Consider the following 21,016-nt stretch of genomic DNA (forward strand, 5'->3'; position numbering starts at 1 on the left):
AGGACAGTCATCGAATTGGAGAAAGCCTGAGCTAATCATTTCTTTGCAGATGAGATATTTGGTGACGTCCACTGCACATTGTTGTTCGCGCATGTAATCTATAGGTTGAGGCGATGGGAACACTTGTTTTTTGTTCTTAGGGGTTTCTGGTGCTTCATTCTTGATTTGCTGGCAGCCGCTGACCTCATGTGGTTGATTGGGACTGCTCAGGGGGTCTGTTGATCTCGGCCTGACTTCCTTTGCTTCAGGTTTAAGAGACTGTTCCTTTGTATGCGCATCAGTAAGGTTCTGGATGTACTCACTTGTACGATCTGCAGAGAATAGAGGTTTTTCTGGAACCTCTGCGCCTTTATATGATTTTTCACTTCCTGATCGACTTGTTCCCATGTAGGCATCGGCCTCTGCTTGAGCAACTGCAACTGCAGCTTGTCGCTGCAGGATGAGCAATTTTGATTCTAATTCTGCATCTTCTTGTGCCATGACAGCTTTCTTTGCTGCTAACTCCTGCATCATCTTGGCTTCTTCTTGTGCTGTGACAGCTTTCTTTGCTGCTAACTCCTGCATCATCTTTGCTTCTTTTTGTGCTGTGACAGCTTTCTTTGCTGCTAACTCCTGCATCATCTTGGCTTCTTCTTGTGCTGTGACAGCTTTCTTTGCTGCTAACTCCTGCATCATCTTTGCTTCTTTTTCTGCGTACTGTAGCTGGACACGGGCAGCTTCTGCCTTAGCACGAGCTCTAGCCGCTGAGGAACTTGCTGAGGACATCTTGCTAGCCCATGAATATCTGGATGCATGCGATTGTGCATCATCTTGCTGGGCGCCGGGAATGTTCTCCCTGCCTTGCTGTGTCGGCGGTGTCGTGACATCAGCCTTGTACTTTGTTCCTGATCTTAGACTCATGCTGCAGTAATGGCGTCTCAGTTTATTCCAGACCGGATGTAGTTGTCTTTTTACTGTTCTGCTTCGTGTTATTGAACTGTTGTATAACACTAGTCAGACAGCTTAACAATAATTCAGAAGTCAAGAAACGTGAGACATCAAATCTGTATGTATTCTTTTTTCTGAATAACTTTGTAAAACTACAACATAAGCATAAACAAAACATATGTGTCAGTACATTAAACATTATACAGCAGCCTCACTCCATCAGTGGATGTACTTACAGACAATTCTCTCATTAGTCCTGGAATAGATAAGAGCTCTTCTGAATGCTGTCAGGAATAGTTATGAAATGGAGGAAATACAGTTCCAGGTTAAAGGTTACTGCCCTTCCCTCTGAGGGGAATACCTTTTCCTGTCAAGCTCTAACAAATACACTTCCAGGTTAAAGGTTACAGCCTCTTCCTATGAGGAAAACATTACTTCCTATAAGCTCTGGCAAATAATAACTATAATAACTAACTCTGACCACTAGATGGCAGCAACATCAACAACATTGCAGTATTATCTGTAACAGCACCAATGTGACCAATATGGGCAGAACAGCTTTAATTAAAATAGGAACCAGAAATGGACACAAAATAGAACTTTCCTGTGTGAAATTGTGTAGGGAAGCTAATTGCTGGATCAGAAGAGTTACTGACAAGCAGGATCAGCATGAGCAAGCAAGATTGTTATGCATGACCGCACATAGGCAGTTGACCCACTGTTGTCACAGGTGACACTACTCTTTTTAGTTATGGGAGGAGAACAGAGCAACAAATGATGCTGGAGAGAAGTAGAGAGTTGGGAGGAAATTAGGTCTGTACTGTCTCTTCCTCCAGCTCCATGAACATAGTTAATGTTAGTTTTGCTTTTTGCTAAGACTGAATTCAGCTTCCATACATTTAGATGAGTGACATTTTGAAACTCTTTACAGATGTTGCCTTTTGGACTGAGATCAAAATATAACAGTTGTTTAGTGATGGATTGGGATTTGACATTAATTACGCTAACTATGCAATCTGTATGCTGTTGATGGGAGAAGGGACATTTCATGAATTTCGCCCACAGCAGGAGTATCCATGATGAGATTATTTAGAGATTTGCAATGAATATTTAAGAACTGTCACTGACCCCCCAGTTTATTGCTGTACTAATTGTCAGGAAACTGTGACTTGATATATGCATGATTTGGGCATATATCAATGTTCTCTAAAAGCACATTTGTTAGGAAATCATCCTAATTAAGAAGAATAAGATAAACATATGGTTTATGTTGTTTTCCTCTAATAGTACCATGGGATTCAGCCATGCCAGCCTTGGGGTTTGATTAACACACAATTAAATATTCATTATATGTCACATAGATGTGTGAAATAGATTTACCATCGTATGTACTGTAAAATCAGTGATGTGGACAAGGCCATTGTTGATAGACTGAGCTAGAGATAATATTACTCTTACTGTCACCATTATTGTCACTATTGTCTTTCAAATTTTCACTACTGCGAAAATTGTTATTGTCATTGATGAGCATGGCCACAATTGCCCATTTGCTATCCACATACTGTCACTCAATTATTACACGCATTTCCCAACAATTGGTTCATTGTATCCTAGGTATTGACAGCAATAACATTTGTTTTTCACTGTATTGTCAATGTATAAGTATTGTATAAGTATACTGTATGTATTGTCACTGTAATGTCATTGTATGAGTCTTTGCTTATTGTTTTTAGAAGACCACATTACTAAATAATTTAATCTCCTTCTGGCCTGTCATTAACTGACCACAGCACTGTTAGTTACATATTTGTAAATTGCATGTTCCTAGTAAACCACTGCTTTCATTTTAGTACCTCCTCCCCTTGTTTTGGCCCTCGCCTCACCCCAATCTCAAATTCAGATACTGTATAATATTCATGGCTTTTGATTGTCAAAACTAACTCTTGTCAATATAAAACATAAAGTCAGAAATGTATAAGATTACATTAGAAAAGATGGGGGAGAACGCATGTCAAAAAACAAACAAAACTTCCCAGCTCACTTACTAGCCAGCCTGCAACAAACCAAATTGACCCTGTCTAAAAGTTCATGTTAAAAACAAGGAGTTTAGTTTGAATACATTTGCATATACACGCATATGCTGGTTAGCATAAGCATAAGTGGTTGTAAACCTCAGACATGCCTCTATCCAAAGCACTGAGTGCAATTTCTCTCTGCTGCCTCATTCGTCTGTTATCAGCATGAGTGACTTCTTACAGATTTTCCTCACATCAAGAGATAAAAAGAGATAAAAAGGTGGCAGCGAGAAGAGCTTCAGCACACAGTCTGTGATTCATATTCTTAGCTCTGCATGTTCTCCATGCACTGTGTGAAGGGGGTGCATCCCTTCCTTCCAATCAGGGCTCTGCACGATGAGATCTGCACTATGAGACTTCAGATCCCCAACCCCTGCTGCCAGAGCTGGGGAAAAAAAAATTCTTTGATCTGTGTGTTTTTTTAGAACAGCCTACAGTAGAGATACTGTAGATAAGCAGGTACAACTTATGTAGGAGGATTTGTTTCATCTCTGTGTGTCATCTGAGACGTATCACTTCACTGGAAATATGTAAGAGTTTACAAGCAGGCAGACATGGTTATTTGTACTGTATTGACAAATGCCCATAACACATTAGGGGAATTAAAAAAAAACTCATACATTACTTACCGTATGACTAGCAATTCCACCCAGACCCTGACAAATGCAGGTAAGGGACCAAACGCCTCCAGTATATATGTGTAATGACCACCAGATTTTTTTATGCACGTTCCAAGTTCAGCATAACTAAGAGCACCTGTTATGCAAAAGAAAAATTTGGCACATCAGTATATTCCACCATGAACAGCTTCTCAGTTACTGCAAAAGTAAAAAGTGACTAAGGTGTACGTTTAGTAAACTGAGATAAGCTGAGATCTGGATGATCACGGCTTGTCTCAGAGCATTGCCGGTTTAAATTACTGAGAAGAGTAGTGGAGAACATAGTCTTCTCTTCTCATCTCAGCACACAAACGGCTTGCATTCACTGCAATAGAAACGGCCAGTTTAGAAACACATGATGTCACCTGATCACTGTGCTTCTCTTTGAAGATCTCCTCTTCCTGCTTCTCCAGCTCAGAGGTGGAGATAGCAGGAAGAAATAGGAGATCTCTGCTGTGAATGTCCCTGTGCCCAAAAGTGAAAGTAAAAACTCTCCCTACTGCAGTGAAATATTCATCAACAGCAGGTTAGAAACACATTAACTATACAATCACATATATATCTGTGTGTGTATATATATATATATATATATATATATATATACTGTATGTACTGGTGTGTATGTATGTATATATATATATATATATATATATTTTTTTTTTATTTCAGGTACTTATATAGTGCTGTCAATTTACGCAGCGCTTTACATATACATTGCACATTCACATCAGTCCCTGCCCTCAAGGAGCTTACAATCTAAGGTCCCTAATGCCTCGTACACATGTACCGATCGGCCGTCTTTTGTCCAGGGCTGTCCTGTCCGCTGAAAAGTGCAAAAGACAGCACACGAATTTTGTCGGCCAACAACAGCCGACTGCAGAAGTGATGTCATGTGATGGTTAACTTTCAGTGTGTTTTTTCTTTTCTGAGCATGCCCAGTCTTGCTAATCTGCTGTTTGTCGGCCGAATTCTGTACTGACTGGCGAACAATCGGCCGTTCTGGTGTTGGCCAACAAAAATTTTAATGCCTGCAGGACAGATTCTGTTTGGCCGAAAATGCGCTGTCGGCTGTTGAAAGCATCATACTAACAAGCATACAATCGGCCGATCGGTCGTCGGCCGAATATTTACGGCCGACGATCGGTACGCGTGTACGAGGCATCACTCACATACATACACAGCAGGGCCAATTTTTTATACAGGATCCAATTAACCTACCAGCATGTCTTTGGAGTGTGGGAGGAAACCAATCTGTCACGATTCAACCACGCCCACGGCGACTAGCTAAACGAGACGTGATGAATCGTGACTGGGCAGTGTAAGGGGATAACGGAAATAAAGAAAATTCCTACTAAAGGCTCGTACACACGTACCGATTGTCGCAGAAAAGATTCGGCAGACGACCGATCGGCCAAATGTAGGCTTGTCAGTATGATGCTTCCGACAGCCGACAGCGCACTTTCGGCCGAACAGAATCTGTCGTGCAAGCATTAAAATGTTTGTATGCCAACACCAGAACGTCCGATTGTTCGCCAGTCAGTACAGAATTCGGCCGACAGACAGCAGATTTGCAAGACTGGGCATGCTCATAAAAGAAAAAACACAGGGAAAGTTAACCATCACATGACATCACTTCTGCAGTCGGCGGACAAAATTCGTGTGCAGTCTTTTGCACTTTTCAGCGGACATGACAGCCCGGGGACAAAAGACGGCCGATCGTTCGGCCGACGATCGGTACGTGTGTACGGGGCTTAAGTAATTAGATTGGTTGCAATACTTTCACAGCCTGCACTGCCTTCGGTCACCACTAGAGGGAGACTCCAGTCCAATCCAGCTGGCTGACCACACACAGGCAGATACAAATCTTACATACAATCTGATGCACTCTAAGGGTTGGGGAGCAGTCTAGCAATTACCACACACTACTAGGATTCCTCCAGCTATCCTACAAGCCAGAACCCCTGTGTTGATCACTCTTCCCACTGTCCCCACACCCACACACCACAAACGATAGCCTGTGGTCTGGTGTACAATCTGCATGCAATCTGCCAACACACAGTGCAATTGCATACAGATTGGCATGTATGTATGTATGTACTGTATGTACTGGTATGTATGTGTGTGTATATATATATATATATATATATATATATATATGTGTGTGTGTGTGTGTATATATATATATTTATATACTGTATGTATATATACCGTGCATGTGTGTGTGTGTGTGTGTATATATATATATGTTTTCATGTGTCAGAACATGTCATTACGAGTTCTTTTAAACTTTAGTTTCACTTTTTAAACTTAGCAGTGCCTGTAATCTCACAAAATCTCGTGAGATTACAGGCAGTCCACCCAGTTATACAGGGATCTCAGCAGTTCTCAGAGAAAAAACTTCTCCTCTGATCACCCTGTGAGAAGTGAAGTTCTCCGCCTTCTAAACTGGGTGCCAGAGGAGATATTTTTTCTCTGAGAACTGCCGAGAATTGAACTGAGAGAAAACTTCTCAGTTTACTAAACGTACACCTAATACAGAGATAATGCACAAAGACAGAATTATTTACTTATTAGGACAACTATTTTTGTAAAATGTTACCGTGTTTCTATTTTTTTCCTTGGTGAAACCTCATTTTTCACAAGAACTGTAGTATGAACATTTTGTTTGTCATTGGTGGTCAACTAAGTGACCACAAAATAAGGAAATGTGGAAATTTTCTTTACTAATCACTTCTTTCACAATGTCTATACGAAATAAACCATATCACTTAAAAGAGAACTAAAGTCTTTTTCATTATTTGTATGTAGGGGGTGTATTTACTCATTTCATATCCAACCTAAGCATTCTATTTTTGCCTTGTTTCTTTTATGTCACTGCAACACTAACAGACAAGGTCTATGTGAAGAAGAAGAAAAAAAGGACTTTGCACAAAATCTAATTGCCAGGGACTCAGTACTGATCTTTGCTTAGGCTTTAGGGCACTTGAATAAGTTTGGGAGCAGAATTTATTTATTTATTTATTTTACTTTACTTTATGTCAAGAAATAGGTTCTTTATTATAAAATTGAATAATTAACTTTTTTTATTAAACTCAAATAAAGTGCAGCACAACCTCAGCAAATCTATAACAACTAAAGTATGTAAAACTGAAAATCAAAATGCTCTAATAAATTAATAAAACAGTGTAAAACATACATATAAGGGTTAAACAAGCCATACAGTGCAAATAGTCCATATGCATATGTGACAAACTCACTCAGGACAGGGGCTTTTGGAGGGGACTGCAGGCTTGCCTATGGGTCCTGGCTTGTGAGGGAACACTGCTCTTTGTGGGGTGTATGCTGGGGGGGGGGGGTGCTTGGAGTGATGTTACTTTGGATTCAAGTCCACATCTCCCCAAGACACACAAACTCTGGGACTCTAGGCCTAGAATCCATGTTAAAGGCCTAGCTGCCTATTGCCAATAAGGAACTGCTCCACACAGTCAGACTCATGTCAGATGCTACTGTCATCAGCTCAACCACCTGTCTTCCACACATTGTTGATTGTGCTGAATAACTCACCTATTGTCTACTGTGGGGGATGCGTTTACACTTATTATACTGTGTATTGTACTTCATGAGTTCAATGATGGCAAGTCTGATTAGCTAATTAACTAATTAGCTTTAGTTAATTAAATCTAAATTAAATCGCTGTCATCTATTAGTTGCTAGTGGGAAAGTAGAATACCGTTTTTGTTGGTTGTTCCTTAGATATGTTATTTATATTTCTGTACACAATTTTATCTGCATATGATAATGTAATCAGGCACCTGACCTGGTGGGGTACATATTTGGTTTGAGTTTGTTCAATAAATGTTCCAGACCTTATACAAGCTATTCTGGGCTAGTTTTGTATGGGTGTGGCTAAACTATCTGATATCTATGTTCAAGACTGAAGAAAGCGGTATTCTGACAGAAGCACACAAGCACATTGTGGGGTCGCAGTTCCGTTAAAGCATATATATATTACAAATCTTTATATAAACAAAAAGTGTGTACAATCTCCCAATAAGTATCCCATGTGCTTGGGTTCTCAAAAAATTTTCTTGTGTGAAGAATGTGCTTCAAAACGTAAAATATGAACAAAATCTTCTGTGAAGAAAGTGCTCCAAATGATATCTTATACCACAGTGGACTACCACCCTACACTATGGCCCTGTACCTCACACTTAGACCTACACAACAGTAAGGTCTAAAAATGCTTGTCCCAGTAACTGGGTGTTAATCCACAGGTATTTTCAGACCCATTGGTATAATGTGCACTATTGCTTAAATGGCTAGACTTCAATCACCATAAATACATGAAAAAAAATGGGGAGACTATCATGGTGCAGTATCAAAAGGTAACACAGTTTATCAAAAAGGATAACATTCCTCATAAATATAGTGCACTTGTAACATACAATGTACCAGATCGTTAACATGCAACAACAATAGCGAATAAACAATGGTTCCCTTAAGAATGAGAGCTTCTGGATGAATGCTAAAGCTGACCAAATGACAAATAGGCGCACCGATGCCGCGCGGCTCCTCCTACTGACACACGTTTAGTTTGTGACAGTGATTTGAACATAGATTTTAGATGCTGAGAAGTGTCCAATTGATGCACTAAAGTATGGATTGTGTTGGAAGATCCATTTTACTCATTCACTTTGAATAATTATTTTAAAAGTTACAATTCCAGCTCCTGCCAACTGCAAATTGAAAACAGACTGCACATGGACTACAGGGGTTGTTTTACTAAAACTAAAGAGTGCAAAATCTGGCGCAGCAGGGCACAGTAGCTGATCAGCTTCTAACTTCAGCTTGACAAAAAAGAACCCTGGAAGCTGATTGGTTTCTATACAGAGCTACACCACAGTTTGCACTCTCTAGTTTTAGTAAATCAACTCCACAATTTTAGGATTAAAGCTACCCAATGACATTAGAGAGTGGTCACTATATTTTTCCAAACACTCCATAAACTTGGTCAGTTTTTTCAATCTAAAGCCCCGTACACACGTAGCAATTGTCGGCCGTAAATATTCGGCCGCCGAACGATCGGCCGATTGTCGGCTTGTTAGTATGATGCTTCCGACAACCAACAGCGAATTTTCGGCCGAACAGAATCTGGCGTGCAGACTTTAAAATTTTTGTTGGCCGTCACCAGAATGGCCGATTGTTCGCCAGTCAGTACAGAATTCGGCCGACAAACAGCAGATTAGCAAGACTGGGCATGCTCAGAAAAGAAAAAACACACGGAAAGTTAACCATCACATGACATCACTTCTGCAGTCGGCTGTTGTTGGCCAACAAAATTCGTGTGCAGTCTTTAGCACTTTTTAGCCAACAGGACAGAACCGGACAAAAGACGACCGATCGTTAGGCCGACATTCGGTACATGTGTACGGGGCTTTACTGTCAATTTAGTGTGAAAAGGTGAGGGCCCTAGTAAACGTTGCAGTGTCATTTATCTTGGGAAGAAAAGTTGCACTCAGAAAAGTTTTTCTACCTTGTGCCTTTGCTCTCTTTAAGAACCCTAAGCTGTAGGGGGGGCGTTGTTTGCTGGCAATGTAGACATTACCACTCAGCTCAGTTGAAAATGGCTAGATGTACAACTGTCATCTTATTGGCTACTTTACAGGGTCAGTACACACAACTTGACAATAAGGTCATAGTAATGATAAATACATAAATAAATAAACAACATTTCAGATCAAAAAAGCATTGCTAAATGCCTACAGAGGAAAAATAACCAAGCCACACAGCCAAATATTTATGTATGCAAGAATGAATTAGATTCAATGACAGTAAACTGCTGCCAATTAAAGCCTTAAGCCTGGCACACACTAATGTTTTTTGTCTGCTGGGTTGAACGAAAAAAAGATGACCACTCCAGCCGCTGTACTAATTATCTGATGCTCAGTACAGCGATCTCCCCTGCTGAGCTGCTGTGTACTGACAAGCCCCCCCCCCCCGCCTGAACACTCTTATCACGCTCTCAGCCATTGGCTGATCGGAAGCTGGTCGATTGCTGGTTTACCAGCATGCACGTCCAACAGAAGTCGGCCAAGCGGCCAGCTTCTGTTGGACTGGCTGGCATATACCTAGGCCAAATGCCGGCCGGTTTAATAAAAACCGGCCAACATTCGGCCTGTGTGTACTAGTCATTAGGCAATAGGCCATATCCATAATTACACTGGAAAATTTACTTTTTTATTATGTGACATTCAGAACGAAGCAAAAACCCATGTAAACTACAACAACATTAAAAAAGCTGGGTCTTAAACTAGTTGCCTAGGGTAATAATATACCTTATTTGATATAAAGCTTCCAGCCTAGCTAACAGCATTTTTCTCTGTTCTAAAATAATATAAGACCATTATATACACTTCTTCCTAGCTATAGCATTCACGGTAATCTGACACAACTAATGGGATAAAATATATATATGTATTTTATCATAATTATTTGGTAAATGCTATTGTTGCCCAAGTAAATCATCATGCAGCCAGATATGGACATCTTTTCTTTTCAAGTACTGTACCAATTTTATTCCTGGGTCCATAGTGGTGGTTATATGAGCCACAAACCACTAGCCTTGATTGCAAAATACGGTATGGTCGGCGTTAGTTTTAATGATCTCCAATATTTTTTCTTGCTTGGTCTTCACACTATCTTTACTCATACTTTACTATGATTTGAAAAAATTATAACATTGGTTTAAAAAAAATGGGTTTGTAGAATAATCATAAATTCATAAATAGTAACTGATTGTTGAATCATGCAGAACCAAGAATACTTATCAAGTTCACACCTTCAAAAACATTTCAGCTGTTTTAATTATACAACAAGGCTTTTATTTAGTTTCAAGATGTTCCCACAAGAATCACTGTAAGTATTTTATACCATACAATATTCATCCACGATAGGAAGATTTATTTTCCCTGGAAAATCACATATAGTAGGTGAATAAATCCTGTAATAACCAAAGAATGCCCTACAGTCCTGACAGTATTGGTGTTTCAATAGTCTGCTATACATTTGTTTGAAGGTGTGATAAAGTAATAATGAGCTATGAATATTAGAGGCATGCTGAACTCTGATTTATAGCTATGGCAGTGTGCTGTGGCATTAAAAAATGACTGTAGGAGCTGCTAAATATAGAGATTTCTGAGTTTTAGTACAATATAATGGAAACATGTGAGGGCAAGCATGCGGGAACTGCCATCTCTGCAGGTACATGATCTGGAGCAGTAAAATTATCAAAGCTTACAGGCTCGGGTTAAACCTAAATTCCATGTTAAACGTGGAGTTTTAAACTAGAATCAAAAACTAAATACATAGATGAAATACCTGTGTATTAAATTGTCTTATCTGCTAAAGGACTTGCAATTCTATGCAGCCACTTTTAAGATCCATGCACCTTTGCCATACAACACAGCCAGGAAGGTGATACTGCTTTCTTTGCGAGAATTTAGAAATGTAGTGCTGTTACAACCTCACCTGCAGAATGCTGACAGGCCAATGAAAGAATAGCAATCAGCTCTGCAAATAGCTCAGCAAGTATTAGCAATCAGCTCTGCCATACTGTCAGGATGTTCCTTGTCACCACATGTGCATAACTAAATAGTACAAATATATTCCTTGTGCTTGGTGTAAATTTAGGTGCAGCACACTGAAATTTGGAATCCACAACTAACTATTGGAAAATGATGATATACACAGGTGTGCTTCCTACTGATATCAAATATATGTAACTAAATAACGTACAAGTGTCAAAAGACTTCAATCAAATAAATTGGTGCAATATGCAGTACGTGCACTAACTGCATGTCAAAAAAGGTGCAAAAAGTAAGTGAAAAATGTTAAGTCCATGTGAATAAATCAAGACTATATATAAGAGACAGTAAGCAGAAAGATGTTCTTCCACGTGATTCCTCCACCATAAAATCACTTAGGCTCTTACAAGAAGATGCTGATCTCTTATGTTTAAAGAGATCAAAATTTTCTCGATGTGTGTATGCTTTTAACAGCCAATACTGAAAGCCAATGCAGTCCTCAAAAGCTCCAACGGCCAGACACTAAAGAGTTGCTAAATTAATTCTTCTCCTCAGTCTTCACAAAATAATTGGGGGGATACAGTAACCTAGACTGTAATGTTAAAGTTAATAACACATCACAGGAAGCACCCTCATGGTTAACAGAAGACAGACTCAGAACTAGACTTAAAAAACTTAACGTAAATAAGTCACCGGGACCAGATGGCTTACACCCATGTGTCCTTAAAGAACTCAGCGAGGTGATAGCCAGACCATTGTTCCTAATTTTTATGGATAGTCTACTGATGGGAATAGTACCAGCTGATTGGAAAAAAGCCACCAAAAAGGTACCAATATTTAAAAAAGGGCAGAGATATATCCCTGGGAACTACAGGCCAGTTAGCCTAACATCAATAGTCCACAAGATATTGGAGGGGATGATAAGGGACTATATACAAGACTTTAGTAATGAAAACAGTATCATTAGTAGTAATCAGCATGGATTCAGGAAAAATCGCTCTTGCCAGACCAATCTATTAACCTTCTATGATAAAGGAAGGCCTGTGGATGTTGGGTATGTGGATTTTGCATAGGCATTTGATACAGCTCCCCACAAACGTTTACGGTACAAACTAAGGTACGTAGGTATGGCCCATAGAGTGAGTACCTGGATTAAAAGCTGGCTTCAGGATTGAGTGCAAAAGGTGGTGATAAATGGGGAGTACTCTAAATGGTCTGGTGTGGAAAGTGGGGTCCCCCAAGGATCTGTCCTGGGATCAATCCCATTTAATTTATTCATAAACGACCTAGATGATGGGATAAACAGCTCAATCTCCGTATTTGCGAACGATACTAAACTAAGCAGGGAAATAACTTCTATGCAGGATGTGGAAACCTTACAAGAAGACCTGAACAAAATAATGGGGTGGGCATCTATATGGCAAATGAAGATTATTGTTGGAAAATGTAAGGCAATGCATTTGGGTGCCAGAAATACAAAGGAAGTTACTCACTAAGGGATAGCCTTTGGGGGAATCTAAGATAGAAAAGGACCTGGGGGTCCTCGTAGATGACAATCTCAGAAATAACAAGCAATGCCAAGCTGCTGCAAGCAAAGCCAACAGAATAATGGCATGCATAAAAAAGGGCATTCACTCTAGAGATAAAATGATAATTCTCCCATTTTACAAGACTCTGGTCTGGCCACATCTTGAGTATGACACCCAGTTCTGGGCACCGGCCCTCAGGAAGGATGTGCTGGAACTGGAGAGGGTCCGGATAAGGGCAACAAAGCTAATAAAGAGAATGGAGGACTGCAGCTATAAGCAAATACTACAAACATTGAACTTATTCTCTCTGGAGAAGAGACGATTGAGGGGGGATATGATATCTATGTACAAATACCGTACTGGCGACGCTAGCATAGGGAACAAACTATTCAGCATAAGGGAATATAAAAGGACTCACAGCCATTCACTAAAATTAGAAGAGAAGCGCTTCGCCTTAAACTGTGTAAAGGGTTTTATACAGTCAGAGCAGTAGTGATGTGGAATTTTCTTCCACAAGCAGTGGAATCAGCAGGGAGCATTGATAATTAAAAAAAACTGTTAGATGGGTGCCTTAACAACTACAAAATAGAGGCGTATACAATGTACTATTGACACAAACAATTATACACACACTCATCATAGGTTGAACTGGATGGACTGGTGTCTTTTTTCAACTTTGCTAACTATGTATCTATGTAGCTATGTAGCAAGTGATGACAGATGTTGACTTCAAGAAGGATTCAGTTACTTGTGCTATTTGGATGTAAAATGCATTTAAAGTGTTACTAAACCCAGGACCCTGCATTTACTATATCTGGTCTCCCACAGTTTACAGAACATGGAAATGCAATAGTTGTAGTAAATATAAACTGCTAAGTACATTTTCCCATCAGCAGTATATAGCAGTCTTGTGACATCTATCAGTGTCTGGCTGAGGACCAGTTAAAGATGGTAGGAAGAGGTTTTATTCTCCCCTGATTGTCTTATGAGGCTGCAGGACCCCTGACCCTCTGTCTGGACAGTGATGATTGGCCCTGTGCTGACCAAGACAAAAAGAAAAAGGAAAAAAAAAAAAGCCTTTTTACACAATGCTGTGGATTAACCACTTAGGTTCCACAGTGTGTATAAAAAGCATGCTTTACTGCAGATACACACCAATTTTACTGTTGTGGGTTTATTAGCACTTTAATAATTTTTTTAAAAAAATATACAACAGTTCTTAGGTTTCTTGTTCCAGAGCTCAGGTTAAAACATTTTTTAATATGGTTTCTTATTGTGCTTGCTTGAAACTGACATTCCAAGCAAAATAAAATGATTCATTTTGTGCAGGTAAAATGATAATAAGGGTATGCAAACAAAATCTTTTTGGTTTTACTATTCAAGTTCAGTAACCCTGGTGGCTTCTTTCCCCTGCAATAGTTGGCTGTCACAGTTATATGCTGGTTATGTTAAATCATTAGGGAATCATCTAGCATCCAAACAGGCTGACATGGAGTGACCCAGTAAAGTAAATAAAGAAGTAAAAAATGTCCCTTTTCCCATTGTTCCAAAAATCCAGACTGTACTACCAAAACAAGGTAACTGCAAATATGGAAAGCACTGCTTTATTCAATTGCCCTAATACAAGTTAGTATGGCTGATTTCTCAGTTTGGTGTATTATATATGTTATATTTACTTGGGGCTAACAATATGATGAATTGGTGACTGTCTTGTGTAACAAAAAAAAATTATATAAAGACTGCAAAAAACACTCAAGGACTCAAATTAATATTGAAAAATGCTCAACACAATGAAGCTAATTTACTAAAGCAGTAGTAAATGCTCGCTTACTTTACTTAAAGCGGAGTTCCGGGCACAAAAACAATATTTTTTTTGTGCCCCTCCGCTAGGTAGACCTCACCTGAAAAGGAATTGGATAGTTATTTTTTTTTTTTTTTGTTTACTTACCTTGTAATTGAAGATCGAAGATACTCACCTCAGAGTACTTCCTCCCTCGGAGCCGCGGCTCACCCCGTCACTTCCTGTCTCACTATGATTCCTGGGAGCTGAACGTCATAGCTCCCAGGAATCAATGCGATGGCACCGGCCCCGCTCGTCATTTCCGGGCGACGCCGCATTCCCCTGCTAAACAGCTTCTGGGCATGCCCAGAAGCTGTGGAGGAATGCGGCGCCGCACCGGAAGTGACGAGAGGGGCCGGTGCAGGCACATTCTGTGACAAGAAGACGCGGAAGAAGTCACAGAAGAGGACCGCGCCGGCTTCAGCTGCCCACAAGAGAGATGGAAACGCTGTGTAAGAAATTTTATAAGTAAGTATTTCTTCTAAAAGGTAAGTGCGAACCGGGACAGATCAGAGGCTAGCCATTGTGGAATGTGCTAGCCCTGACTGTCCCGGGGGTATGTTTAGTAAAAAATGACTTCTGTGCCCGGAACTCCGCTTTAAATAAGGAATTTTAACTTACCTTTAAGAATGTGGCAAAATACATTCAGCTTAATGGAAAAGACTATACCACAGCATACAGGAAAGACAAAGTAAAAAAGAGAGGTTGAGTTGTCATTTAGCACTAATTCAGAAAATAAATTAACTACTTGAAGCCCTCTGGGGTTCTCTACAGACCAGAGAGGCATCTACCTTAAAATTGGTGTAGTATGCAGGCCCCTCCAGGATAATATGAGAATGATAACCTGTTGACTGAAAACATAACTCAAATGACAATAAATGGAGAGGTTTAATTATGGGTGCCTTCAACATGCTTGAAATTAACTGGAGTGTTTGAACTGCAATAACAAGCAGAAATTAGTTTTAGTTAGTAAAAAAAAAAACTGACCAGTGGAGATCACATTCCAGACATGGTACTGACAAATTGGGATTGCATGTCTGATGTCGAGGTGGGGGGAAATTTTGGTTATAGTGAGCACCAATGCCTTTTTTTTTTATACTTGAACATAAACTGAAAATTCATGTACAAAAACGAACATTTTAGATTTTAAAACATCAAATTGTTCTGAAGTTGTTGAATTTTTAAAACATAAATTAAAAGGTTGGATTAAAATGGCTGATGAGTCCATAATCAGTGGGCACTATTACAGTTTATCATCCCAAAGACAATAAAATTATAGGTCACACAGCTTAGTAAGATTAAACCAAAGAAACCCAAAATTTACCAAAGAAACTCTGCTGAATTTCCCATTGGTGGCTGAATCCCCACACTGTAGGCATAGATGCATGGGAAGAATATGGCCATAGGCCAGCCACCCTTCAACAATGGGTCATTGGCAGTGTACTCTCTCTAAAACAGGCAAAACTGTCCTATGTTTGCACCAAATCAGCTCATAGTTTTGAGGTAAAGTTGTGTGCACCAAAGCACCACATATTTACCCCCCTATTGTCCTAATTGCCATTAAAAGTACAAATCCCCCTTTATTTAAAAAATACAGGCAGGACAAAAAAAGTTTGCCCTTGCAAAAAAACATTGTCAGGGAGTGCAATGCAAACAAATACTGGGTATACAGGCACCAAAATTCAGCCTGATCTGCAGAAGTCAGTCACATTTCATTGTGCGTGTTCCCCTCTCTACTCCACTCTCTGCTTTAATTCTGACATCAAAAAGCCTGGCAGGCCAGAAAAGTGGGGTAGAGGACAAGCATGCCCCTTCAGAATTATGCCAGGCTACATACCCTCAACATGACTCCTCTGGTAAAGCACCCTGTCCCCATGTTGATGAGGACAAGAGCTTCTTTCCACAACCCTAGCCCAGTGGTCATTGGGGGTCTCTGGGCAGGTGACTTATTGAATAGGGTTGATGTTCCCAGAGATTTGTGTAAAATAGAAAATGATTTGACATTGCTGGAAGATAGGTCAAAGCACTGGAAACTGCAGTTTTTGAGTTTTGTTTCCAGATGGCAAGGTAGACAGCATAGGAGGAGGTCATGCGGCAGATGGAGACCAGATTGAGGTTACAGTTGATTGCCAGTGAAGGCTCAGATCAGTGAAACAGACATTGTCACTAAATCCAAAGAAGGGTATGTACAAAAAGTTCGGTCAGTAACAAGAAGGGCACAGGTCAGGTCAAAGCTGAGGACAACTCAATACTAACTCTTGACAAGACTTAAATACCCCATTTGGTGCTAAAACCTATGCTAGGAAATCATGTATGCCTGCACAGGCACTGTGAGATCTGAATATACTTTCCGCTGTAAAGAGACACATTCACATATCAATCCAGGTGTCAATACCAGCTGACCTAAAGATTTTTTTTGGCATCTATGAAGGCTGTAAGAATGTCTGTTCTTCACTGATATTGTAATAAGAATTATTATATTCTTTTTGGCCATTTGTTTTAAGCTACCAAACATAAATAATTAAACTTCTGGAACAAACCTGGCAATAAATGAAATGGGGAACTTATTATTATCAGACATCAAGTAGAACTCCAAACCCAGTGGTTCTAGTGAAAAAAAAAAAAAATAGGAAAAATCGAGTTATACATATGGTTTTCATTAGTGTTTAACAAAGGTGGAGAGTGCATAATCTTGTGCAACTCTGCGTAGAAACCAATCAGCTTCAAGGTTTTAATGTCAAAGTTTTATTTAACAAGTTGAAATTATAAGGTGATTGACTACTTTGCACAGCTGAAATACATTGAAAGATATGTCCCTATGGGGCAGTCACCATGGACATGAAAGTATATCGGTGCCACATCCTAATTTTGTACGCAAACAAAAATCATTTTTTCAAAAAGAGTTTTTGATATGCGCATTTTAAATTGTATATGCTAACTACTATAGATAGAAAAAAAACTGCGCTAATAAGAACCAATTGTCAATAATGATATTGTGCAATCCATCAGTCTCAATAATGTTATTATGAATAACTAAACATTGCATAAAAATTGCATAAAGCACATAAATGCCTATAATGCATCAAATAATCAGTGATACTGCCAAGACTACTTATTAAATAACATGGATGCTTGTTGTGACCACCAGAAATCACAAAAGCTGATTGAATATATAAATAAATGAATAAAAAAGTCCATAAGTGATTATGACATATAATAAAGTCCCAAAGTTGAAAAATCCAAAATAAGAAATGAGTGAAGTGAATGAAGATATGAAGCCAATATCTGTTGTCACCACGGTGCTCCAACAAAAGTGACATACATGTCTCCTTCCCAGATTCTGGTATACAAATAGCCTGTATGTATGGTTCCTCACAGCGCCACTCTAAACAAGTAAATCCTTACTTCAGTAAGCCCCCATGTATATGGCCAGAGAAGAATGAACTGTTCCTATACCAGGAAAGAAAAAATGTGCTCGATAGTGTAATATCATCAAGACCATTTATTAAAAGAATAAAATTACACTCACATGAATAAGAAGAAATACGTGCAAGAATCAAAGAAGCGGGCCGGCTCTCAAGTAGCCCGTCCTCCGGGTAGCGCGGTGACGTCAGGACGCCGTACCCTACGCGCTGGACTACAAAGACTTCTGATGGGCAACTACTACTAATTACTGCTATACTCATCAGATGTTATTGTTTAGTGCTCAATGACAGGCCCCTGAGGAAGCGCAAAAGTGAAAAACATGTTGAGCCTGGGTCCAGAACATATGTCAAGTATCGGAGCTGCCTTACCACCATCTTCCACCACTGACTGGAATCCTTCCTCCTGAATAATCGCTGCTATTTGCCAGTGGAAATTGTCAAGGAAAGTTACAGATTTACCTTTTAGAACATTGAGTGGTAATAGGAACCCCTATTCTGATTGATGCATATTTAACATTAAAATTTGGCTACATGTGTGTTTTCACATATGTTGTATGACTTTGTATATGTGATGTATCTGTATGAGCAACTTATGCTTTTTTAATATTGATATTAGAAATAAAAAATGATTTTATTTAATAGATTATTTGTGATTATGTGCCAGTAAAGTCCTTGCTGTTCAGCCCATACTCCTCTTGTGTACTATGCACAGCTGCATCAGATTGTGAGTGCACCCGCTTTAGTAAATCTCCCATATTTACGTGTCACATACCTATTACCTAAAAAAGTAGGATCTCTATTCAGACTATGTATGCAAAACCTGTAGAGTAGAGGTTTTCTACTTATTCCCCAGAGAATGCTGTTTATCATCCCTATGAAATACAGAAAGTGTATACAGTGACGGTTGTACAAAAAGGTATTGATTGCTGGAAAAATTGACAGTTGTAAGAATTCTAGACAAGGGAATTGTTCAACAGAGAGCAAAAGAAAGAAAAATATAAATGGACAATTTTATTGGGTGCCTAGTGAGCAGCTGTTCAATAAGGCAGAGGAGAAAAGAGTAGCAGAGGGAGAATAGACTGTACATGGATTAGTTAAGTTTTCATTGTGAATAGGCCACAAACAATGATGGAGTCAAACAGAAAAAGCAAGGTATAGAAAGTTACCACCTAATCAGAAAACTGCATGAAAAAAATAAGACAAAATGCATTTTAAAGTGTATTTATGTATTTATTAAATCATTGGAGATAACAGAAAATATAAACTATTGCTTGCATTGCTAATGTGTAGAGTCTATTTAAAAAGACAGGGATACTGCCAACAGAAGGACAGTCAGCCAAGTTCTAGAGAGGCTGAATTGGAGCAAAGACTTTGGAAGTATTGTAGTATACAGCAACCAATCAGTTTCTATGTTTAACTTTTAAAGAGCATTTTACAGAATAACAGCAAGCACCAAACTAATTGCTGCTAATGACTATTCTTCTTTGCTCCAGTTTTTTTAAGCTACCACAGGGTCATTCTTTCTTTTACAGTTTTTATCAATGCCCTGAAAAGGGCCCATAATTATTTTTTTTACTTTCAATTACATAAGCCTAGCAGAAAGTAAGTCAATGTTGGAGACAAATTGTAATAGTCTTTTGAAAGCTATAAAACAGGAGATTTCTAAATAACACTTATGTTAAACTAGTAAAAAAAAAAAAAAAAACACTAGTCTACATTTTAAAGCAAAAAGTTACCTGTAATCTATAAAAATGAAAGAGCTAAAACATGTTACCCACTTTGTGCCAGTTACTGGACATCCTACTTATATTATAAATCTTTGGCAGTTTAATTTTAGCTGCACTTTTTAATATTGAACTGGATTATGTCACTGCAATTATTTATGTTAAGGGTCCATTTTGCCAGGTGCCATGGGACTGCATTGCGTTGCTATTCCAGTGAAGTCCCACTATAAGACAAGGCAAAATTCCTTTTCTCCAGTGGGCCTGGTTCACACCACTCCGTTACAGTGATGTGTAGGCAGTGTGCACCAAAAAAGTACTACGTATCGTACATTTTCAGCGAAGCGCAGTGGCCGTCATGCACTGTGTGGCAGCCAATTGAACTTGTGTGACATATCAATAAAGTTTCTTTAACCGCTTGCTGACCGCCCGCCGCAGATATACTCCGGCAGACTGGCTCAGCTGTGCGAATTGATGCATGCGTACATCGGTTCGCGGAAGCAATGCCGGGGGCAAAAGCGTGCTGCTGCCGGCGCGCTCCTGCCCCCACTAGGCAGCAGAGATTCCAATCCAGGGGGGCAGCGGTCGCGATTGCCGCCGGCACCCGCGTTCGCTCCCCACTGAGAGAGAACACTGGTAAGATGTTGTAAACACAGCAGACCGTTGTTCTCTCTGAAATGATCACAGAGCGCCTGTGATCCTTCTATACAGGATCACAGGTATCTGTGGTCATTTAACAACTCCCTCCCCCATACAGTTAGAAAACACTCCTCTAGGCTCACATTTAACCCTTTGATCGCCACTGTGTTAAACCCTTCCCTGCCAGTGTCATTATTACAGTAACAATGCAAATTTTTAGCACTGATTACTGTAGTAATGTCACTGGTCCCCCCAAAAGTGTCAAAAATGTCAGTTAGGGTTCCGATCTGTCCGCCACAATGTCGCAGTCCCGCTAAAAATAGCATTTTGCCGCCATTACTAGTTAAAAAAATTAATAAATAAATAAAAATGACATAAATCATTCCCCTAGTTTGTAGATGCGATAACTTTTGCACAAACCAATCAAAATATGCTTATTGGGATTTTTTTTTTACCAAAAATATGTAGCAGAATACAAATTGGCCTAAAAGGATAAAAATATATTGATTTTTACATTTTTTTTTTTTTTTTTTTTTTAGGGAATGTCATATAGCAGAATGTGAAAAATATAGTTTTTTTTTTTTCAGAATCGTCACTCTTTTTTTGTTTATAGCTCAA

General features: G+C 39.3%; 1 protein-coding gene across 1 annotated transcript in view; it reads right to left on the reverse strand.

Annotated features, from left to right (window-relative positions):
- The window catches only part of SLC7A11 (solute carrier family 7 member 11), a 446,067-nt gene that overhangs the window by 384,720 nt on the left and 40,331 nt on the right, over positions 1–21,016 (reverse strand). The window contains exon 2 of the mRNA XM_082243483.1: positions 3,632–3,758. Within this exon, the coding sequence (XP_082099609.1) occupies positions 3,632–3,758 (127 nt within the window). The remainder of the gene's footprint in view (positions 1–3,631; positions 3,759–21,016) is intronic.

The sequence above is a fragment of the Pelophylax lessonae genome (assembly GCF_965119305.1).
Source record: "Pelophylax lessonae genome assembly, chromosome: 1".
Classification (NCBI taxonomy): domain Eukaryota; kingdom Metazoa; phylum Chordata; class Amphibia; order Anura; family Ranidae; genus Pelophylax; species Pelophylax lessonae.